The 23,340-nt window shown below is 53.4% G+C and overlaps 1 protein-coding gene across 2 annotated transcripts in view; it reads right to left on the bottom strand.

Moving 5' to 3' along the window:
- Positions 1 to 23,340, bottom strand: part of LOC122379317 (laminin subunit alpha-like) — a 46,579-nt gene that overhangs the window by 11,469 nt on the left and 11,770 nt on the right. For both annotated transcript variants that reach the window (XR_006256165.1, XM_043361413.1), the window contains exons 16-55: positions 22,808 to 22,966; positions 22,337 to 22,479; positions 21,823 to 21,936; positions 21,369 to 21,512; positions 20,956 to 21,090; positions 20,445 to 20,645; positions 19,936 to 20,110; positions 18,823 to 18,953; positions 18,300 to 18,452; positions 17,335 to 17,512; positions 16,854 to 17,011; positions 16,358 to 16,514; positions 15,819 to 16,055; positions 15,345 to 15,510; positions 14,680 to 14,965; positions 14,162 to 14,396; positions 13,672 to 13,812; positions 13,163 to 13,363; positions 12,547 to 12,674; positions 12,036 to 12,163; positions 11,476 to 11,774; positions 9,785 to 9,915; positions 8,273 to 8,423; positions 7,805 to 7,933; positions 7,376 to 7,473; positions 7,124 to 7,198; positions 6,747 to 6,890; positions 6,323 to 6,424; positions 5,843 to 5,966; positions 5,322 to 5,533; positions 4,599 to 4,835; positions 3,965 to 4,242; positions 3,393 to 3,667; positions 2,898 to 3,051; positions 2,397 to 2,580; positions 1,866 to 1,999; positions 1,509 to 1,674; positions 1,073 to 1,194; positions 589 to 802; positions 156 to 287 (exon numbers count right to left, since the gene is read on the bottom strand). Coding sequence is in view for 1 of the 2 variants with exons in the window: in XM_043361413.1 (XP_043217348.1) it covers positions 156 to 287; positions 589 to 802; positions 1,073 to 1,194; positions 1,509 to 1,674; positions 1,866 to 1,999; positions 2,397 to 2,580; positions 2,898 to 3,051; positions 3,393 to 3,667; positions 3,965 to 4,242; positions 4,599 to 4,835; positions 5,322 to 5,533; positions 5,843 to 5,966; positions 6,323 to 6,424; positions 6,747 to 6,890; positions 7,124 to 7,198; positions 7,376 to 7,473; positions 7,805 to 7,933; positions 8,273 to 8,423; positions 9,785 to 9,915; positions 11,476 to 11,774; positions 12,036 to 12,163; positions 12,547 to 12,674; positions 13,163 to 13,363; positions 13,672 to 13,812; positions 14,162 to 14,396; positions 14,680 to 14,965; positions 15,345 to 15,510; positions 15,819 to 16,055; positions 16,358 to 16,514; positions 16,854 to 17,011; positions 17,335 to 17,512; positions 18,300 to 18,452; positions 18,823 to 18,953; positions 19,936 to 20,110; positions 20,445 to 20,645; positions 20,956 to 21,090; positions 21,369 to 21,512; positions 21,823 to 21,936; positions 22,337 to 22,479; positions 22,808 to 22,966 (6,731 nt within the window). In the remaining variant the exon portion in view is untranslated. The remainder of the gene's footprint in view (positions 1 to 155; positions 288 to 588; positions 803 to 1,072; positions 1,195 to 1,508; positions 1,675 to 1,865; positions 2,000 to 2,396; positions 2,581 to 2,897; positions 3,052 to 3,392; positions 3,668 to 3,964; positions 4,243 to 4,598; positions 4,836 to 5,321; positions 5,534 to 5,842; positions 5,967 to 6,322; positions 6,425 to 6,746; positions 6,891 to 7,123; positions 7,199 to 7,375; positions 7,474 to 7,804; positions 7,934 to 8,272; positions 8,424 to 9,784; positions 9,916 to 11,475; positions 11,775 to 12,035; positions 12,164 to 12,546; positions 12,675 to 13,162; positions 13,364 to 13,671; positions 13,813 to 14,161; positions 14,397 to 14,679; positions 14,966 to 15,344; positions 15,511 to 15,818; positions 16,056 to 16,357; positions 16,515 to 16,853; positions 17,012 to 17,334; positions 17,513 to 18,299; positions 18,453 to 18,822; positions 18,954 to 19,935; positions 20,111 to 20,444; positions 20,646 to 20,955; positions 21,091 to 21,368; positions 21,513 to 21,822; positions 21,937 to 22,336; positions 22,480 to 22,807; positions 22,967 to 23,340) is intronic.

The following is a 23,340-nucleotide window of genomic DNA, read 5'->3' as shown; positions in this document are numbered from 1 at the left end:
TTAGTCAAACAATATACAGGTATTTGCATGTTGTAACGTCCGTCACCGTAAAACCACCGTAACACCATCATTTCCAACAGATTATCCCCCCGCACCAAGCATGGTCGTTCATAACATCCCGCTCCGTTCGCTCCCGTCCCCTCTGTTCTACCGACCTGTGCGACCAGCTGCGAGTCGATCTTGAGCACTCCGCTCTGGCGGTCCCGGGAGGCCTCCAACACGTGCCATTCGCCGTCGTTGTAGGGACCGTCACCGCGCAGCGTGGCCGGGCCGTCACCCAGAGAGTACTAGCGGACAGACGAGCAAACGGGTCAATGTCTGATGTTTATCATAGTTAGATCAAATTAGTTCGTCGGATTGACAGCGATGTAGGGTAAAAACGATGCCAGAGACCTATGTATGTAGACTCACTAGTCACGTTACTTCTTTTGGAGTTCCAGCGTAACGCTGTCTAGATTCTGGACTCATATCCTAGGATAAATGCTCCCAGTCTCTTGTTTATAGTGATAATTGAATATCGGCTTTGATTATAATTTATCCAAATACAGCTCCCCGTCCCAAAACTCCCCTCTCCCGCCGCCGTCCTACCTGGAAGACAATGCCGCCTCCGACCATCTCCACGCTGAGGAAGTCGCGCTCGTTGTTGCCCACGAAGAACAGCAGGCCCTCGTCGGAGAAGGTCTTGAAGCGCAGCTGCAGCGAGAAGCGCTCGCCGAACGAGAAGCCGACCGTGTCGAAGGCCGAGTAGCCGAACCCGTTGAAGCGCAGACCGGTGGCCGGCACCAGCTTCACCAGCTTGTCGCTGGGAGAAAGAGAACCGGCCGTCAGCAGGGGATGGCGAGGGACATGATTGGTGAAATAACGGGAAAATAGTCCCTGGCTCTAGACTCGAGCTTCAAGGTCTGCAGCCCACGACTAAAGAACCGCGGTTTACTCAAGCACCGCAATTACTCATGGGCACCAAAAAAAAAAAAACGATTGATGCACCCTTTACCCCAAACGTGTCATACTCCTCGCGACAAAAAAAAAAATCTGATCAGACTAGATCAACTCCAGCGGGGTCGCCACTCACCGGACCATGGCTCCTCTGTTCTTCAGATTGGTCTGGGAGACGAAGTTCCACAGGCCAACGGGCACGTCGTTGATCTTGAGCTCCTCGATGGCGCCCTCCAGGGTCGTGTAGCGCACGTTGTTCTGTGATAAGGGAAAAGGATTGCTAAGTCGAGTGATTCGGAGTTTACCTACGGAAGGAGCTACTGTCACTGCTGGCGACACAATATATACAACATGGCGCATCAAACACCGATCCTAATTAAATTTTGAAAAAATAAAAGCATACTTTTCGGCATATACCTATTACACTTGTGACGGTTGCATTCTCTCTTAATTGCCCCCCCCCCCCCAAATGGATGTTACAGTCAACTAAAAGAAAGCATCCGACATCCGGCTAGAACAGTCCCATTTGGCACGCCAGCCGCATACCTTTTGTCCCCTCCGTCATGACTGACCTGAACCTTAGCCGATGTAGGGAATCCACCGACGTGCAGCACCGAGCGCGTCTGGTCCAGGTTGAAGACGGACTTGCTGCCGGGCAGGATGGACTCGACCTCGTCCTCCTTGCGGCGGCCCTCGTAGTCCTCAGAGATGACCTTCACCTTCACCTGGCGGCCCTTCCTGCGGGTGGGAGAGGGGGTTAGACGGTGAGGGCAGGCCGATAGGCTCTTAGCCACGCTAGCTGTTCATATCGGACAAATGCAAGGAAAGGTAACATTTATTGCACAAATCATTGGTTTAGCCCTAACCAGCGTCTTTTTTTTTCACTGAATCAATTACGACAGGTTATGGCTGAAATAACAATCCCGTACCGCGAGATGACTGCCTGTCTCCAGACGCCGTCGGACACGTAGACGGCGTCGTTGATGATGCGCTGAGCGCCCGAGCCGAGGTCAACCAGCACGTTCAGGTTGCCCTGGATCACCTCCACAGCCATAAAGTCGTCCTGACGAGAGTAGTGAAAGATTGAGTGACCAGACAAGGAATACTTCGCAAACAGTCGGTAACAAATTATAGTTTTCCTGTCCAAAATGTAACAAGGCAGCTCTAATCCCAGTCATTTATTGCATTCTCACAGTCCATTTATTTGCATAATCTTATCATTTATTTCATCCCTCCGTAGAATGAAATGGAATAAATGAATGAATGAATGAATGAATCGGGCATGAATGACTAATGTTTCAGAGTGCGTCCATGAATCATATGGTTCAATTAATAACAGATTAAAAAATGAAAAACGATAACAAGTAAAAAAGCACCCCATACACTGCCGCCGCCCCTCAGCTGACCCACTGCCGCCCCGCGCCCCTCCACCCCCCACCCCACCCTCCACCGTGCCGTACCGAGGTGGTGCGTCGCAGCTGGTCCTTGGTGCCCACTTCGTTGCCCAGGTAGAGCAGGAAGCCGTTGGGGTTGTCGGTGCGGAAGAAGAAGCTGACGTCGGTGGAGGTGGCTGACCGATCCAGGCCCTCGGGGTTCTTCAGGCGGAGCGTCATGTCGCGGCGGAACTCGACACCCACGCCGATACTGGGTGAGACAGGGGCGAGGGAGGAACGGTCAGGATCAGGAGAGCAGGGCCAACGCCGGGCCGGGGGCCGCCATAGCTTGTAATTGTGAATGACTCTCACTGTAAGTTTAAAAAGAAAAATGACACCGCTGGAAATATTACGGATATTCTTATCACAATGTCGTATCATCATCCATCAAACAGTTTGTTGGATGATGGGCTGGGTTGCAACAAATCCCAACCACTCTTTCCTCCAAGCGTCACCCTTCTCAGTACCAACCCTCCAGTGCCTCCCTCCCTCCCTCCCTCCTTCGTCCGCTGTCGCCATGCCACTAACCTGTTGGCCTTCTCCCTGGCGACGGCCACCTTCCTGCGCAGCTCGGCGATCTTCTTGCCGACGTCCACTCCCAGCGTGCGGATGACGGTGAACTTGTCGTCCACAGAGGTGATGAGCGTGCGCATGTTAGGGATGATGCCCTCCACAGTGTCCACTGTGGGTAAGGAGTCCAGAATCATAATTTGTGGAGGATAGCTAGAGACCAGAGAACAACGTTACTGTGCGTGTCGTTTGTCCTGCGTTTTTATAAAAGTCAGGTTGGCAATTACTGGGTTCAGCATTTAGTTAGTAATGCGATATATCACCGTTGAGCCGGACGAGAGTAAGCCTGATAAGAAGCTTAGGTGTAACAACAATCCCTACCTGGCGCGGTATCCAGGTCCATAGCCAGTTGTCACCCACTCATAGCTGACACACTTTTGTCTCGTACTGAAACCTTGTGTGATAGGAAGTGACGATTTAACTATAAACAGGCACCCCACGTCTCATTCTCACCCTGTTCGGAGGCCAGCTGGATGGCCTTCCTGGCGCCCTCCATCTCGCGCGCCAGCCCGTACGCCGCCTGCAGGTCGCCCTCCAGCTGAGCCGAGATGGCGCCCACGCGGTCCAGCGCATCCACGGCGGCGGCGTTGGCGTCGGTGGCGACGCGGGCCGCCTCGCGCGCCTCCGCCTCCAGTTGGTAGCGCTCCAGAGCGGCCAGCGAGTCGGTGATTAGGGTCAGCTGGGAGCGCGTCTCCTGGTTCATACGCTCCACCGTGTCCACACTCTCCCTGGGGGAGAGGAGAGGAGGTGATAAGTGATCGAAACGAAGGTGGAATCTGGTGATGTAGAAGCATGTTAGTCTCTAGACAGCAAGCGTGTGCTCGAAGTGTCCAGAGCATTCAACAGCTACGTAAAAAATAGCAGATTTAGTAGATACATCGATGAGTGTGCTTTGCTACTGATGCTAGCTAATCCGATAGCCCAATCGTATTGGCTGGCCAAGTAGCCTTCCCCCCCCCCCCCCCGGGCGGCTCCTGTCACACTCCTCAGTCCCCTCCCTCCCTCTCCTCTCTCCCTTTGCTCACTTGGCGGCCTGCAGCTGCGGCTGCAGCTCCTCCATCACCGTGGCCAGCAGGCCGTTCGCCAGCTGCAGCAGCTGCTCGCTGATCTCCCTCGACTCGAGCGCCCGGTCTCCGACCCCCTCAGACATCTCTCCGGCGCTGCCGGCGGCGTCCAGAGCCGCGCGAGCCGCTGCCAGGGCCTCCTCGATCGCCTTCACGATGTCCTTGTAGGAGTTGGCGGCGCGCAGGGCGCCATCGGAAGCCTGGCGGGTGTCGGCCAACATGTTGTCCAGCAGCTGAGCCTGAGGGAGGGAAAGTGGGCGGTCAGCGAGATAGGTGGCAAAATTAAGACAGTCTTCCTCTTCGTGTTAGGTTATGCTTCTTACCTTACTTGCCTTGCCGGTATGGCATAGCAGCAGTTGTGAGAATAAATCCTCCAACCATCGTCACTGTGCGTTAGCGTGTTCACTGTTCACTAGTCCACCATTCCCATTCACATCAGCATCTACAAAGCTCATCTAACTGTACGGCTTTAGTCCATATCTTCCCACTTGGATAACCCTCCATTGCCTCAGGATAGCGCAAATCTCCCGCAACACAAATGCATACACCAAAGATCACACACCTCCCTCTAGCTCAGACTATGGCTCAGACTGACCTGCATCATGAGGTCGGTGGCGTGCTGCTGCGCCTGCCGCACCAGCACCGTCACGTCGTCCAGCTGGTCCGTCATCTGGTCGATCCGCACCTGGACGGCCGTCTGACTGGCCAGCAGGCGCTCCGACTGGATCTGCAGCGCGGCCAGCGAGGCGCGCGCCTCCGAGAGCAGCGCGCGCGCCTTCTCCAGCCACTCGGCGGCCGAGTCCAGCTCGTCCCCGGCCGCCTCCGCGATCATCTGAACGGCGGACGGCCGGGGGAGGTCAGTAAATTGAGGAACTTCGTTGTCGAGTAGGATTTTGATTCGGAAAAGACGGTGGCTGTTTTGTCGACTACAAACGAAACAAACAATGCACTGAACTGATTTATCGTTACATATGTAAGACCCTAGCCAAGCTGCTTGAGTACGGAAGTCCTGACAAGTGGCAACGCCAACAAAATAACTATTTGAACAACGTAAATATCTGACTGGTAACGAATGCACTACAACACCAGAGCGGAGCAACAGGCGTGCCACAGCAGCAATTGCGACACCGTCTACGCACTCCACCGATAGGCTACGTCACCTCAGCAGACGCTTCGACAAGCTTCAATCCTACATAATATCATGTTTTGAATTCCGCGGCACAACGACCCTACAGGCCACAAGACACTGAAAAGGTTGTCGTCTCGGGTTGTCGTCTTATTTGCCTAGCAACACCCCAACCCCAGTGCTTCTACTCACGCCGACATCGGTCACTCGCTCGTTGATGATCTGCACTCGGTTGTTGGAGATCAGCTCGAGCGCCTCGAGTGCCTTGTCGCGGGCGGCGGACGACTGTTCACGCAGATCGGCCAGCCGCGCCTCGAGGTCGTTCAGACGGGCGCGGAGCTGACTGGCCTCCTCCCAGCGGCCGGAGATGAGGCCGCTAAATTCGCGCACACGCTCCAGGAGTTCTGAGAAGGCGGGGAGAGATCGAGCTAACGTTAGACACTGGCCTAGAGAAAGGAGCATTTTCAGTAGCATGCAATGGAAAAATTACCCAGATGTCAGTCTCGTTGAATTTTAACAGTAAATTAAGAAGTCCTCTTAGAAAAAGCTAGCAAGGGACAAACCTAATATACAGGCCTCCTTCACATTATTACATCGAAGCTAGCCAGAAAAAAATCAAAACAATATACCTAGAATCTAAGAATATGTCCGAAAATATGATGTTTGCCACAATTTCCGATACCCTACTTATAACGTTTGATATCACTTCTCACCAATGGCGGAGCCCAGCTCGTCCTCGACGCGGCGACCGGCGGGTCCAAAGTCTCTGGCGCGGATCTGCGCCAGAAGGCTCTCTGCCTCACTGAGCGCCAGACTGATCTGCGGGCCGGCTCCCACCTGGGGTACGAGACGGACCGGTCAGTCGAACAGAGGGCGGGTGAACTGGCCAAAGTGGCCAACGCTGTTACAGACAGGCGAAACTGAATGAGAGGACGTACAACTGGGCAGGAGCTTGAAACTGAGCTTGCTAAGATGTGTGAATCTGATTGACCCCCCCCCCCCCCCCCCCAGGAAAATCTGTGACTTCAACCATTTATGGTCTCTTGGAGTGAGGGGGTTAGGACGAAAGGAACGGCGCGAGACTGTGTAGTCACACTAATCCCTCCCTCCCCAACCACCCCAACACACACATACACAAACTATCCGCACACTCAGCTCTCCTCACCCCACCAGTCTGCCTTACATACACTCACCTTGAGGCTCTGAGCGTGTTCGATGATGCTGCTGACGATATCACGGGCCTGACGGACGGCCTCGTCGATCTGACGCTCCACCTCCAGAGCGTCATCACGGACCTGAACAGAGAGAGGGTGGGAGGAGGGGAGAGAGGGTGGGAGGTCCGCCAGGTAACGTGGATAACGATCGGCTAGCCTAGCACCGTTTTAAGGCTTGCGGACATGTATGTATGCAAAGAAAAAATACAAACCAGTGTTTTATCATCATCATGTCATGTAAAACAACCAGAAGACACGGTCAGCTCCTGCTACAGCTTATTTTTTTCAATTTTCTGTCTTACAAACCCTAAGCCATTACTGACCAACTTTTCCAAAACCCTCTGTGCATTTTCGCCCCGATCAACAACCCCTTCACCCCTCCATCCGTCCACTGCTACCCCACCTTGACGGCCTTCTGCTGGGCCTCCTGCGCTCGCGCGGTGGTCTGCTGGGCGCTGATCTTCTGAGCGGTGGCGCGCTTCTCCAGCGCCTCCACCTGCAGCTGCAGTGGACTGATGTCCACACCGCCGCCGGAGATGGCGTCCACCTGACGGGGACGGATGGACGCGGTCAGCGGGGTGGACACCAGAGACCAACGCATTGAGATTAGTTTTCAAATCAGCATCAATAATTGTACAAAGCTGAAAGAATGTGAGCTGAAAATGAAATGGGCGAAGTCGTATCCAAGGGAAACGAAGTGCTAATAAATAAATGCATGGCTACGACCTGCCAGATGCCTAAATGTTTCGTAGATGGTTTCAATGTGAAATATTCCCTCACCTGCGGTCGGAGCTGGTTGTAGGACTCGTTCATAATGGAGAGCTTCTGGTTCAGGAAGAAGCTGCCAGCGTACGACTGCAAAAAAAAAAAAAACAAAGAGTCGTCAGTATCGCGACCGATTCTAACCTGAACAAAAACAAAAACGCCAGGTGACAAAACAGTGTATAAGAACGTTATGGAACATAATAAAACAATGGCACGGCTTACCATAAACTTTCATAAGATACAAATTATTATTCCACCGTTCGTTACCTCAAAGTCGTTGACTATGGGTTGTACGATGGCCTCCAGACTATCGGTGGTGTCCAGCAGGTCATGGACGCAGCTGTCGCACTCCTCACAGCCCTGACCTGATGGTCACAAGTCAGGTCAGGTCAGGTCATGGACGCAGCCTGTGGCACAGCCCTGACATGACAGTCACACGTCAGGTCGGGTCAGGTCAGGCTAACGGGTGGCGACTCCTTTGAGCCGTGATCTGCGAACCACATTTTAATTAGGTAGCGCTACGTTTCATGAAGACGCTAACAATAAAATAGAGCTTTGCTGTTTCAAACCAATTACAGTGCGAACCTCATCCAACAACGGGAATGCGACGCGCAAACCTCGCCACCTTCTCAACTCCCTCCGCCCATCATAGCACTATGTCACCATAGCCGTCAAAGCCCAGCGTATGTCACTCACCTGGGATGAGGATCCATCGGTACGGACAGCGCTCGCAGCGCGGTCCCTCCACGCCGCGCAGACACTCGCACTGGCCAGTCTGCGGGTTGCAGCCCACTCCGTACGCGTACTCCTCGTTACAGTTGCACGCTGCGGCGGGAGGGCGGGAGAGACGTCAGGCACAGGTGGCGCAAAAGTCAAAGGACACGGTGACGAGTAAGACGCTGACACGAAACGATGGCAGGGGAGATCATCGGAGAGTGAACAAAATCTATGGAGAGCCCAACAGCAAATCCAAGTTACAGAAACTTCCTATCATGAATTATCCATTCACTATTTCACATCACAACAGCAAGCTCGTGGCCACACTGCCGTCCTTCAAGAGTCATTCCAGCACCGTTCCAGTACAACTCCAGCACAACTCCAGCATTAGTCCACCGCTATTCCACCATCGTTCCAGCACCGTTCCATCGTCGTTGCGTTACTCACACTGGCAGCCGGACGGTCCATAGTTCCAGTAGCCCGAGGCGCACTGGTCGCACCGTCTGCCAGCGGCGCCCGGGCGGCACCGGCACTGGCCCGTCTCGTAGTCACACGAGGTCGACTCCGAGGCCTCGGCACACTCGCAGTCGCGGCAGCCCTGGGAGAGGGAGCAGACGAGGGTTAGAGGGGTGGGGAGGCTGAAATGAAAGATATATTCAAGCACAAAGATAAATAATGTTTGCAATATTCATGGTATTGGTGTTTATTCTTTTCGTTCATAATATCCTTTGGCGAGGACTTCTTAAATAACGGATATTCAGCCCTCTAAATTTGAAGTACCTATATATGTACAATCGTACACACGGATTAAAACTGCATCCACTTTGAAAAACCAGAGCAGTGCTTATTTTCATTCCTCTGAGCCTTTGCTAGACTATTGAAACCAGGCCAGTGGGATAACAAAGAGCGAGTTCAATTCCAGAGAACCCGCGTCACCCTGTGATCTTAGCAGCTGATTCGGGCCGCGCTGAGAGCAGTTGGTGCTGCCAAACCCAGCAGGCCGACCGACCGAGCCTGGTAGCTCCCTATGAATCAGCTGTCCGGCCGCTCACGGCGGCACTTCGCGTTTACACGCCGTATTTTCTCTGGTACCGAGCCAACGCCGCCGGACGGCTCCGAATAAAAATAGACTACCAGGCCGACGGATCGACGGGCCGACGGAGTCGACGAGGCCGTTGGTGCCGTCGGTGCCACCGACCGACGGACGTTGGCCGACGAGATTTGAGCGACTAACGGTGCCGGCGGAAGGGGCGAACGTATCATCGAAGGCACACAGCAAAAGGCGATTGATTTAGAGCACGGACAGACCAAGAAAATGATAAACTTTTGTTGATTGATCGAACTTTGAAAGGTGATGAAATAGATAGGTGTGTGAAGTGACCTCAGATGTGCTGAACGCTATGGAAAATGTCGTTCTTTACATTGTCTCAAAGGAGAAGTGCAAAAACAGCAGCGGGTTGACCAGTGCAGTGCGGAGTGACTGGCGGGTAGACACTGAACTGATAACAATGGACAGATCCGGGCCGCAGAGTAAATAGAGCACGGCACTGGGGCAGCAAACACCGGGGATGGATAGTGGTGACAGACTAAGCGGTACCGAAATACACAACACACAGACATGTTGATGAATTATGGTGCGAATACCACAGACCGGAAGCTGCATATAAAACTATGGTAATATAGGAGTGTTCCCATGACACAGCTTGGTAAACGAATTACGTGGGTGAGTTGAGCGTACGCTGATGATAAGCTTTACACTAGGGATACAAATAATTAAATTCAACTCGGAAAACGCATCTAATGGCAAAAAAAGTTGATTTATCGACTACTTATAGCGTATTACCGAAAAACAGCTTTTAGAAATATCGTCATTGTAGAGTCCTGTACGGCTGTAACTAGAAAAGTCTCGCCTAAAAAAAAGCCCAAGCCCCACACACAAGCCATCTCATTGCCCCGTACCTGGCAGCTCTGGAATCCCCAGGTGTTGGGCGAGCAGCGGTCGCACTTGGGCCCCTCGACGTTGGGTCGACAGGTGCAGAATCCGGTGCTGGAGTCACACTGGGCAGTGCCGCAGTCGTCGCAGCTGCAGGCTGGAGGAGACAACACAGGACGGGTCAGTGAGATCAGCGAGCGGATAGGTCACTTCAGAGGGTCAGGTCAGTCGGGTCACTGCACGGTAAGTACGAATCACACAACGTTTACAAAATAAAACACGAGCGCACTCCCCGTGAACATAGCGACAAACAAACAATTCGGAAATCGTAACCTATACCGCAATCAACCACCAAATCAATGACGATACCCTATGATCACGTAAGTTAGAAGACGGCAAAGCCGGCCAACTCGTCGCAAGTCTTACGGGATTCAGATTCGCGCCAGTACTTCTCCCCATGGCCATCTGTGCCGTGGGGATAGTAGATCCCGCGGGCCAGTTGCCACGAGGTGGTCCACCGGCTGCCCTGACCCCAGGTCAGGTCACAGTTCACACAGAGCAGCAGCAGGACGGCCCGGAGGACCGCTCTGCTGCCCCCGCCGCGTTCACGGGCGCCCGCCATGGCTGCTGCTGGTCTACTGGCGGTCGGCGCCGGCGCCCGTTTTACCCCCGGTCCAAACCCCACCCGGACGGCCCGGCCCGTCATGGTGGAGCAGCCGTCGGCTGAGATCAGTGGGAGGCACAGACGGGCTGGAAGGTAGCCAGCGGCTGACGCCCCGCCTCAGCCCCCCCCCCCCTCGCTCAGGAGAGGAGCGACGCAAGATGTTTGATGTGTGAAGTGGCATACAGTCTACTCTGTGGGCCTTGATCCGTGATTCGAGGTCCTTACCTCGCGGCCTATGGTCTGTAGTCAGACAAATAAATCATGACCCGTGGTCCTTCGTTCGTGGTCCATGGCTTGCGCCCCGTGGTCTTTAGTCCGTAGTCCGTGGTTCGTAGAACGCTGTCCTTGATTCACAGAAGCCGGGTCTATGGTCCGTTCGTTGGTGGCCGTCGCTCGCAGTCCTTGGTTTGCGGTTAGCAGAGATATGCTCAGGAAATGCCGCACCCCGGGTCGCTGAGCGGCGTACGGATGTTGCAGAACAGCTGAATCATCGCTAAGGTGATGAAGAAAACTGAAAAGGTGGCCCACTGCAGCCATTGGTTCACAATTTGTTATGCCTACCAAAGCATTTCGATTAGTAGAAAGTAGGCAGATGATAAACAAGTGGGATTTAATTGAATTTTGGAACCCCTACAACCAACATTGAAAAGAAACTTCCTCATAAATACTCGAATCAATTTCGAACACGTAAATATCAAGGCACCCGACCTTCGCTCCCGGACGCGAAAGCCAACGCTAAGGGCTGCGGCCGTAGTTACTCCCAGGTAACTGAACCAGGAGCGTGCAGAATAGTCAGTCCGGGTACGAACGGAGACGGTATATGGTTCGTAGTAGTGATGTTCGCGTTAGCTTATGTCAGACAGTAAGGTGAATATGGAAGCGTGTGTTAGTATGCTTGCAGGTGTTGTTTGATGGCTTACATTGGATGGTGGTCAGGCTCTTTCCAGTTGAGTGTCGTTTCGTGTGGTATAGTGATTATGATTCCAGTCGCTCAGTCCATACCCCACTCGCTCTCTCCCTTCCTTCCCTCTCCTCCCCCCCCCCGGCACTCACCCTGACAATCCTTGATGACCACGGCGTCTCCAAAGTACCCGTTAGCGCACAGGTTGCACGCCGGTCCGTCCGTATTGTTCAGACACCGCAGACACTCTCCAGTGATCGAGTCACACGAGCCGGGGTCGCTGGTGTCGATGTTACCCGAGCAGCCGCACGGCTGGCACGAGCCACCCTGTATCTCCGGCGTGCCAAAGTAGCCTGCCGCGCACGCCTGGCAGCGGGCGCCGTAGTAGCCCTCCTGACACTCGCAGCGAATGTTGAGCCCGTCCGGCGATACCTCGCAGCTGTTGGCGAAGCTGTGGGACGGATGGAAGCGTCAGGGAGGTGTGGGAAGAGACATCCAGATGTTGAAGATTAGTGAGGAGACACAAGGCCACGATAGGTGAAAGATGAAAAAACCTGCAGACGAGCACACCAAAACAAATAACAAGAAGGGAAACAATCGTTTCTCAAATTTGAGTCAGGCTGAATTGACGCAAAGACATAGTTTAGGGAGACACCCTGTGACCCGTCTCCCAGTCCCTCTGCCCGATACCCCCCTCAGCCCCGTGTCTTACTTGTTGGAGGCGATCGGCAGGGGACAGGCGCAGATCAGACAGTCGTAGGGTGAGCCGCCCGTGGCGTCACCATGGTAACCGGTGATACATTTCTCACAGTGGTCGCCCGTGGTGCTGTGTTGGCAGTCCTGTGAACACGAGACACGATTATTAGAGCTAACATCATTCATGCATGCCAGCAAGGACAAGTTACATGTCCACTGTTCAGCCAGCGAGTTCTTTTGCAGTTATCCAGCGACCGGCTTATCATATGTGCCATGTTTTCTGTCTCCCACTGTCACTCCGGCCTCCTCCCCACCCCTCTTTCCACGGGTAATCTTCATCTTCATCTTCATCTTCGTGTTATCGGGGCAAGAGGCACGATGTCCTGTAGGGCCCGTTCTCGCCGATTTCTATTACTTCACTTAGTACTCAGTCTGTTACAGGATCCCGAAATTAGTTACAGGATTGTTAATCCCGAAACACTTATTTCTCTTCCACCCGCAGTTGTCACCCATTCACTGATACTCACGAAGCATTTCCCGGTGAGCGGATCGCACGTCTCCGAGTGGCCGTTGCAGTTGCAGGGCACGCAGTAGCCACCGTAGGGGCCGGTCTGGGCGCGGTAGTGGCCCGGGGCACACTCCTCACAAGACATACCTGCGAACAGGGACAGGTGAAATACGATACATTAAGTCCATATATTATGCCTCACACTAAAAAGTCCCGGAAAACTTTGGGCACAGTATAATTTTGTCTTGTATCTATGAATAAGCAACAGTGAGATGAATGAAAACACGAAATATATGAAACGGACACCTTCAAACTAGACGGAAATTCAAATGGCACGAGTCAGCCTAAGAGAAATGCATCATGAATGTGGTTCATGCACAAAGTAACTTATATTTGCAGTTTGCACAGCCAGTCACACAACAACTCACGCGGCTCCTCAATAAGCACAGTTAAACCTCTCATCCCCCTCCCAGACACTCCCTTCCTCCGCCCCGCCTCACCCGTGTAGCTGCTCGGACAGGCACACTCCTTCGCACCCCCACCCCACACACACACACTCCTCCGCCCCGCCTCACCTGTATAGCTGCTCGGACAGGCACACTCCTCCCCACTCCCCACACATCACCCCGCCTCACCCGTGTAGCTGCTCGGACAGGCACACTCCTCCACTGACGAGGCCGGCCGGTCGTAGTTGGGATCTCCGTACTGCACGGCCATGCTCAGCGTCACGTTGGAGATGGTGCACTCTTGCTGACCCACCAGGTAGGTGGCCTTGATGTACAGACCGTCCAGACGCTGCAGAACCTGCATCAGCTGCTCCCGCGTGGCGTCAGGGCCTGGTGGGAGGACCGGAGGTCAGTCAGAGGTCACAGGTCAGAAGGCAGACGACGCATGGCTTGACGGATCGCATTCGGATATAGAAATAAAGATAAAACAGTAAATTTGGGACACAACTAAATAAAAAAGGCAAGTCATAGCTAAAACACGACCGAAAAGAGCGAAAAGAAATATATAACAAAAGCTGATAAAGTACATAATCACAGCACAATAATAAAATCGCGAAAAATATGCCGAACCAAACTAGCTACAAAACTCAGTCAGAAACCACCTCTCGATCACTTCCGCTAGTTTCTGCTATACTCACCCGATGGCAGTCGGAAGAAACGCTCCTCCAGGCTCAGTGTGATGAAGTTCTGCATGTTGGGCACGATGTCGGCGTAGGCGTAGTGCAGCAGGGTGATGTTGGCTCCGGTCAGAATGACGTCCGCTCCGGACATCATACCGTCTGAAAACCAACAGGTTGGAATTCAGTGGCTGAGAAAAAGAGCACAACTGACGAGCCTGATTCCAGGCATTTTTTTAAAGAAATATACAGTACACACTACACACCCCATCCTGATTCCTACTCCTTATCTCACCTCTAACTTCAGAGCCATCTACTTGGCGGCTGCAACGGTAACACCTATAGAATCTATAGATTCAGACCACACTCTTCACTTCATTTCCCCGATGACTTGTGAGATCATCGGCAAAGTGATCACCCTGACTGATCTCTCCGACCACTCGACCCTGATCAGCCCTTGCCAATCCTGACTCGCCCTCCGAACCTGACCCCTCTCCCCTCCGTCCCTCACCTTCGGCCTCAGCCACCGGCTCCACCACGTATCTCAGCTCTCCGCCGTACGACCCCAGCATGTTAGCGCCTCGGCCGCCCGGCGCGAAGTAGGTGATGTCTCCCTCGCGGCCGCCGGCCACGCGCACGCGGTCCTGACGCACCTCCAGCGTCACCTTGCTCTCCATCACGTTCAGGCCGGTGGTGGTCTGGGAGACGGCGGCCACGTCCCATTCCATCTCCTGCAGCGCCGGCACCTGAGAAAGAAGGGATGAGAAATGAGTCACAGGATGTGGATTAAACCACTGCAGATGATTTAACGGCACAAACACTGGTGATTTACTGGTGACTGGTGAAGAGTCTGATGCAAACCTCAGTTTGAATAAAAACGTGGCCAAAATTACATAACGTTAAACAAAAATTGACCGAAAATGTTCAGTAAATCACAAAAAACATCAGTCAAACTGATCTTTCATTATTCACCATGCCTCATACCGAACAAGAGTTGCAGCAGTCTCATCACGCAGCTATTAGTCTCACCTCATACCAGAACAGGAAGCTGCTGGTGCAGCTCTCCGTCTTTCCGAAGCAGAAGCAGCGCGTGCAGCCGTCGGGGTTGGACTCTGCCATGTTGTAGGTGCCCGGTCGGCACTGGTCGCACAGCCGTCCCTCCACGTTCTCCTTACAGAAGCACTCGGCCGTCTCCTGACTGCAGATCTCCTCCGTGGTGCCCCGCAGGTCGCAGTTGCAGAGCTGGCAGTACGGGTAGGCCCAGCTGCCCGCCTGGCACCGGTCGCAGGTGCGGGAGACGATGTTGGGCTTGCAGCTGACGATGGGAAGGGAGGGAGGTCAGTTTAGCCGGCTGAAATGGCAAAATTGGGACGAATAAAATTTCGATCACACGATTGTGGCAATGTAAAGCCAAAACAAACCTGCAATAAGCTGCACAACAGGTGACACTCCCAAGAGAATAAAAACACAGTTACTTCAACACGCGGAACGGCACAGCTGTAGATATAATATTTTCGAAACGTCATACTAGGTTCCTATTCAATGTCGGTCCTTTTCATAATTGGCTATTTCTGTCGTATCAGCATTCTTCCATGACCACATGCGTCTATTTCTGTCCATTCACGGGCTTTGTACGGTCTCTTTGTGTCAACTCATGGGTATTGCCTAGTGTCCGGTCTTTTGTGTTAACTCACGGGCACTGTCCGGTCTCGAGATCACACTGCGGGTTGGCCGGGTCGACCACTCCCAGCTCTGCGCAGTTGCACTCCTCGCAGCCGATCAGGGGGTCGAATCCGTACGTCAGCGGCACACACTGGTCACACCGATCGCCAGTGACGCGCGGCGGGCAGATGCACTCGCCTGGGGAGAGTGAGGGGTAGGTCAGGACAGGACTCCGGTCACGAGTCACAGTTATTAATGAGTCGGCGAAAAATCACCGACCGACTGCACGTCCCTCCTCCTACCATACCAGTTTCATCGGAGCACGTCTTACCATTTTCATTTACCAGTTTATCAGAGCGGACTCTTACAATTACTGGCCAGTAGATCTCCCGTCCCCCTCTCTCTCGCGCCCCTCTCTCCCTCTGTTTCCTCGGTTTTATCGGCACACAAAGCACTATAACTATTTAGTTAACTTCCTCTCCGTTCCTCCCTTTCACCCCTCTCACCGGTCGTATCATCGCAGAGCGCCGTGCTGGGACAGTCGCACGGCCGGCAGTCGGGGAAGCCAAAGTAGCCCGTCTGGCACCGGTTGCACTGCCGTCCGATCACGTGCGGTTTGCACGGGCACTGGCCGCCGAACGGGTGGCACTCGAAGCTCTCGGAGCCCTGGCTGTCACACTGACACTCCAGGGCGCCGTTGTTGTAGTCGGTGGTTAGAGAGAAGACGGCGTCACGACAGAAACCTGAAGGAGGTCGGGTGGCGGGTTATGGCAGCAACAACAGAGCACATCAATGGAGTGTGCAACACTTTAGGCCAGGGGTCGGAACTCAGGACGTGGAAAGAAATGAATAAGAGTAAATTATAGCGGACGTGCCCTCGCAGACCCAAATACGGGGCAGGATGAGCCAACCGACCGGCCTTACAATGCTTCTTAGTTTATGTAGACATTTAGATTGTTTGGATGTCACGGCCTCTATATTTTGCATTGCTACCCGAAGTACTCAATGCACCCCACACATCCTCACCGACAGACACCACACCCACCTTCATCCGAGGTGTCGACCTGGTAGTGGTTGGGTCCGCAGCGCTGCAGGAACTCTGCCGAGCGGTCGATCTGCAGTGGCTCCAGCACCTCCCAGTTGTAGACGCCCTCCGGAATGGCGTACAGGTAGTCCACGTACACACCCTTACCGGTCGGCTCCTGAACAGGGAAAGAGAGGGAGGTGATGGGATGGCGCAGTAGCAAGGGGTGTAGACAGTAAAGCCGACTTGACGAAAATGTCTAGTATAAGCTCTTAAAACCCTTTTGTACGGTGTACCGTATGGTGTTGCCCCTGAGAAAACTCTTTTGTACGGTGTAACATGCACTGGCTCGATAAACACTGGGCCGACCTATTCTATTTTAGCTAGGACAACGAGTGCTGAAGAAGTTCAGCATCGAAGTTGGATGAGACCGCGCTCTGCAGATCTTGAGACCTTAGCTGAATACCCCAATCATTGTCCTACTCTCGTCTCTTCACACCGTTTACTCATGACTGACCTTGAGTGTGAACATGAAGTTCTCGAGGATGTTGAAGACCTTGTTTCCGTTGGCCTCTTCGACCACGGCTCGGCAGCCGGAGGTGGAGGCGCAGTGCGGCGCGCGCAGACGGGCCTCGTAGAACTGGCCGTTCTGTAGCAGCACGGGCATCTCCAGCTCTGCGGGAGGAGATGGTTAGTCAGCGGTGGATAGCGGCAAGCAGTTACGAATATTTTACAAGCAACGGAAGTTCTGAATGTTGAGAGAAAAGGCCAGAAGCGGGACATAATCACGAGTTGGCATTTTACATTGTTTATGCAGCTAGCACAAAGTCACTTTTGAGTATCAAACTACCGCATCTTACCTTTTCCACTCCCATTGCCATTTTAATACGCAGCTATCGTGACTGCCTTTCTCTCAAACTGAATGCGGTAACGGTACCTACAACTTCATGCGACACTAAGCAGCCTTTAACCCTTCCCCCTTTCCAAACTGCACCTACCTGGGTGATCGGGCTGGTAGTAGTGTACCACGAACACGTACGGCCCGGCCTCGGGCACCTGACCGCGAACATCCACCATGGAGGAGTTGCGGTCCAGACGCACCAGGGCGACCTCAGAGCCGGCCACCTGACCCGGCGCCGCGGTCGGAGGGGTGTCCAGGCCAGACTCAAACTCCACCTGTATAGAGGAGGCGGGAGAGGGGATCAGTAACACTACCTGGCCCGGCGCCGCGGTCGGAGGGGTGTCCAGGCCCGACTCAAACTCCACCTGTATAGAGGAGGCGGGAGAGGGGATCAGTAGCACTACCTGACCCGGCGCGGCGGTCGGCGGGGTGTCCAGGCCCGACTCAAACTCCACCTGTATAGAGGAGGCGGGAGAGGGGATCAGTAGCACTACCTGACCCGGCGCGGCGGTCGGCGGGGTGTCCAGGCCCGACTCAAACTCCACCTGTATAGAGGAGGCGGGAGAGGGGATCAGTAGCACTACCTGACCCGGCGCGGCGGTCGGCGGGGTGTCCAGGCCCGACTCAAACTCCACCTGTATAGAGGAGGCGGGAGAGGGGATCAGTAGCACTACCTGACCCGGCGCGGCGGTCGGAGGGGTGTCCAGGCCAGACTCAAACTCCACCTGTGTGGAGGGGGCGGGAGATTCGGCGTCACTTTTCTATATTGAGCGTGGTGAGTTGAAGTCAAACCCAAGACTGTCAATCTGTACAGGTAGGACGGGAGGAGGGTTAGTGTCAGACTGCAATGAGTGTGGTAGGAGCCATTCAAGACTATCCTTCGCCTGTAAAGAGACAGGCGAAATTTATTATTTCATTCAGATTTACAAATTAATTCCATTTATCATAACCTCACCCATTCAACATTATACCCATTACCCACCCATCCTCTCTCAGTTCAACTTTTTCCGATACACCCATTTCATCCATCCTCTCACCGCCCTACAACGTCTATCCCCTTACCTTGGACGACTCGGGCGGCGTGGGGAACCGGATCTCGACACACTCTCCGTCCTCTCTGATACAGCGGACCTTGGGCAGCACGTAGTCGTTGTGCCACTGGAGCGCCGGGATGGCCACCACCGAGTCGACCAGCAGCGGCGCGCCGCCCTCAGGCTGACGGAGGGAGGACAGGGGTTAGTTTGGACACATAAAGGTAGAGTGGAGTGGGCAAGCCCGTCGTTCCTGGGCCAGGAATGAATAGTTCGTTATTTTTTCAAAACTATTCAATCCTAGAATATGGCCCACCGGTAACTATTGTAAAAAACTTTTTTCGTGATGGAATGTCTGATGCCATACCTAAATGCAAGGTCGCGGAAGGAAAATAAAAATAGAACATCTTAGATGCGAGAACAAAGCTGTGTTGTGCCCTAAACGGCAAGAACAATCTTGAGGTTAATACCAGACAAGCTACAAGACTACCTATCACGCAAAACAGCAGTAAACCAAAACGCATTCAGAAGACACGACATCCACGGCTGCCTACCGTGATGACGACATCGACGTCGTTGGAGTCAAAGTTGAAGTCGAAGACGCGTCCCTGCTGGTCGGTTGTCACTTGGCGACAGAGCATGGGCATGTCGCAGCGGTTAATGGCCATCACGCCCTGTTCCGTGCCTGAGGAAGGCGGAGGGGAAGGTAGGGGAAGATGATTAGTGTGGAGCAGGAGGTGGGTGACCCGGGGCAGACTCAGCGTGCATATTGATATACGAACATTCTTAGCATGCATCTCATTACGGAGCGAGCGAAGCGAGCGTAGTCTTTCCTTAGATTAACGGAAATTTCTGAGTATGAGCGGCCGGCCGGCCGGCCGGCCGGCCGTGGTCACGCTTTTGCGAAGCTTATATCTCAGCAACCACTTGACCGATTTACACGCGGTAATTTTTGTAGGGTAGCTTCATTCCTTCTACCAAGTATTGGACTATTCCCGATGCATGTGGGTGACCCCTTATGCACGTGCCACGTGCAAAACGAAGAGGTGTCAGTTTTGTAATTGTTGCAATATCTCGGTAACTAATTGGCCGATTGCGCTGAAAGTTGGCATGTAGGTAGGCACCCACTAGGCACTGCATATACATGTGCCAGAGTTGGGGTGCTGCTGCACGTGCGCACGTGCAGGGGTCGTTTCCAGATCTTGGGAACGGCTGGACCGATTGCGCTCAAATTTGGTACACGGTTAGGGACCGGTTAGTAGGGTGCCGTGCACAAGTCAGTTGGGACCCATTTTGCACGTGCGCACGTGCAGGGTGCCGCTTCCAGATCTCGAGAACGGCTGGGCCGATTGTGCCCAAATTTGGCACATCGCTAGAGACCAGTTAGTAGGGTGCCGTGCACAAGTCAGTTGGAGGTACCCCCTCGCAATTTCGCACGTGCAAGGCCCACCCTCTCGCTCGCTCCGTTAGTCGCCCCAAAAGGCGTTATACTGGTTTTATAAAATAACGACGTTACAGGCTCAGTTTTCTATCACATTAGCGCCAAGAGACTTCAGTAGCCTCGGACACACCTCCCCTACACACACAGTCCGGTCAAACTCATCTCTTCCCCTATCCCTCTCACTCAGACCCTTCCCCGTCTCCTCTCTCCTCTCCCATATTCTCACCGGTGGCAGTGACCGTCTCGACGGTGGCCTGGCTGGGGATCGGCTGGCCGGGCGGGGTCAGGTAGTGTACCACTAGGATGTACCGGCCAGGGGAGTCCACGATCAGAGGTACACGCACGCTGCCCTGCTCCTCGTTCAGGTGAGCCATCGCGGGAGTGTTGACCGCGTCCAGCACCTATAGGGGAGAGAATGGTGGTCAGTGAGTTCGAAGGGTGGTGATGAAGTGATAGCTAGGAAGACTGCAGACTCTCATACGCACTGAGTGACTTCTTCGAGCGTATCAGTGGCATTAGCTGGGATTGTAGCTAAAATATTGCTTAAAACCCAAACTAGTGTCGAAGTCGCAGTAAGCACTGTAAGCACAGTAAGACAGCATTTGTAATTGTCCGTAAATACAGAACTGGACTGAACAGTCGACCTCTGACTTGCTTTTCAGCCCAGATGCTACCCATTAACCCCGCTTTCAGTTCTACCAGGCTCCGTTCCGCCCTTTCCCCTCCCGTCCTTACCTCCTGGTTATCATACAGCTGCGTGGGTCCGCCGTCCTGATTGAGTCCGTCGGCGGCGGCCGCTCCTGCTGCCCAGGAGAGGTCCGGGTAGGCGTACTGCAGACACAGCTTCTGCAGCTGCTCCAGGTAGCACGGCTCGGTGGCGCGGTCCTGCAGGATGGTCCCCTCGTAGTAGGCCGCCGGCAGCAGCGCAAAGTAGTCCTGAAGACGGTAAGAGAGGGTGTTAAATTTTCGGAGAGAGGGATAAAGAATATAAGGTGTTTTAATCGAACGCGGCTACCTCGTTAAATGAAGAAATCGCTGTTTAAATGTAAATTTATATTGCAGACGCTTCGACACCTCAGCTTTGCAACTCTCATACCAAAACAGAACAGGAAACCAATTCATTCTAGCATGAGCCAAGGTGGCCAGCCTCCCAGCCAGCATGCTGCCCCTACCTGCTGGAAGAAAACCCAAACGTAAACTCTCGATTTCACGATCACTCAACACCCTTTACACCAAGATTACTCACCAGTCGGAGTCCCTCGATCTCGTTCTGTACGGTGACGGTCCACCGGCCCGGGTTGAGCACCAGTGGTGACGGCAGGTCACCAGCGGCACCAGACACCGTCACTAGTGCGGCCTCGCGGCTCGGGTCGAAACGGACCTGAAAAAAGACAGTTTATTAAACTGAAATCTGAACTCGGCATTTCCAGATATAGACGTTAATGGTATTCCTGGAGAAAGTCATCTAAAGTTGACAGAGCATTGGCTACTCAGTAATCGGAAACAAATGTGTGCTAGCGAGTTCCAGTATTAGCAACAATCAAAAGGGCTCCTTTCACATCCACGTTCATCTCTCTCATGGCAGCCGACTCTATCACTGCGTAGCTGGAAGTTTTGTGGGTTGTCGAATCGGGTTTCTCTCTTCCGTCGTGTACATACCTGGACGTTCTGCGGGATATCCAGCGGGTTTTCGGGTGTCATCTGCACGGTGGCCACGATCGGCTCCGGCCGCGGGTTGACGTAACGCATCACCATCCGGTACAGGGACGGCTTCTCCACCCAAATGTCGTGGATGATCTCACGCTGAAACGGAACGAGGGCGAGAACGGGCCGGCGTTAATGCGTGATTCACTCGAGAGAACAGAAACTATATTACCCGATGTTGATCAACTCGTCGCTAGGAAACATGCGACATATGAATGCTCATATGAGAAGCGAATATTGTCTAAGCTGCAATGGAGGATAGAAATCAAATTGCAGCGCACTTTTAATAGGCTTCACTCTAGTATAGATCCAGCGTAACCAAGAAGATTTAAACTCACAGATTTGGCGACAATAAACGCATCATGGATGCATGAAACACTGACAGGATGTTTCCAGACTCCCGGCTCACCTGCAGCGGCGAGAAGACGGCGTACCCCCTCCAGCTGTATCCGGGGAACTCGCGCTCATCGTAACCGAACCGGACGGCAGAGTTGGCCGCCGTCCGGCCGTCCTCGGCTTCATACTACGGGCAGAGGTCACAGCAGGTCAGGTCACGGTTAGGTCAGGTCATTGACGGCCGAGTTGGCCGCCGTCCGGCCGTCCTCGGCCACGTACTGGGAAGAAAATGGGGATCATGTGCTGATACGTGAGGTCAAATCGTGTAGAAAAGGTCCAAAAGGACATGGCTAACAGTCAACATGGTTGGCAGCAGTCCCTGGATCTTTTACAAGGGACACACGGCAGGGCGGATGAGATCAAGCACCAAGTCATTTCAAAACCAGAAGGCATCGCTACCATTTAACTATCTCTTTAACAATCTCTCTTAGAGATTTGATTTAAACTACCAATACACTGCACGAATGTATCAGCTAAGCGAGGGCTGGGCTGCCGTTCAGAACGCGTTGTCTCCACCCTCACCGTACCTTGTACTGGTACAGATCCGGGAAGTAGTGCAGCTGCAGCGGCCGGCTGCACGAGGGGCCCGTCACGCGCGGTCGGCAGGCGCACTGGCCCGTGTACTTGTCACAGAAGTCGTTCACCGCGCCGCCGATGTCGCAGTTGCAGGCTGAAACATGGAGCGAGAGGACGGTGTCAAATGCGATCGTGAAACAGTGTTGAAATGATCGGGAAATAGATATTTGAATAATGGATATTTCGATTATGCTATGTCAGCTGGCTGAAAGACTCGAAGGTGTCAAACATCGTGGACAACGGCGTTTAATTTTAAAGTTAAGAATAATATTGCCTTTCAGTTACAACATAAGGTTAAAAGACAACAAAAAAACATGAGATTGATCTTCGCTAACATCACAAATCTATTTCTAGCAAACGTACAGAAAAAATATTCGGCAGCGGTTCAGAACAGCTGCAGCTAGTGCTCGCTAATTACTCACTCTGACATCCGAACAGATTATCGTCGGTGAGTTTGAACGATCCCAGACTGCACTCCTGACACTGGCGGGACGAAACGTGCGGCTTGCACGGACACTGGCCGGAGCGAGTGTCACAGACGCGCACGGCGCCAACCGTGCCCGCCGGGTTACAGTCGCAGTCTGAGGGTCAGATAGGGGTCAGATAGGGGTCACAAAGAGGTAACAGAGTCGCACAGCGCCCACCGTGCCCGCCGGGTTACAGTCGCAGTCTGGAGACAGACGGGGGTCAAACAGGGGTCATATAGAGGTAACACAGGGGTCACAGAGGTGTCACAGCGCCCACCGTGCCCGCCGGGTTGCAGTCGCAGTCTGCAGGGTCAGTAGAGGTCACCCAGGTGTCACATCAGAAGCACAAAGAGGTCATAAGCCGGACAAACAGGCACAGATAATTATCAATTTACGTTCATGAACTTTGTGTGGACCGTAAGAGCCCTGAAACATACATACAGTCGGGCACGCGCAACTTTGACAAACTTTGAACAGCACCTCAAAAG

This window comes from Amphibalanus amphitrite, unplaced genomic scaffold, assembly GCF_019059575.1.
Source record: "Amphibalanus amphitrite isolate SeventyFive unplaced genomic scaffold, NRLGWU_Aamphi_draft 000075F_arrow, whole genome shotgun sequence".
Classification (NCBI taxonomy): Eukaryota; Metazoa; Arthropoda; class Thecostraca; order Balanomorpha; family Balanidae; genus Amphibalanus; species Amphibalanus amphitrite.
The sequence above is the reverse complement of the archived record's forward strand: the minus strand, read 5'-3'. Positions and strand labels throughout refer to the sequence as shown.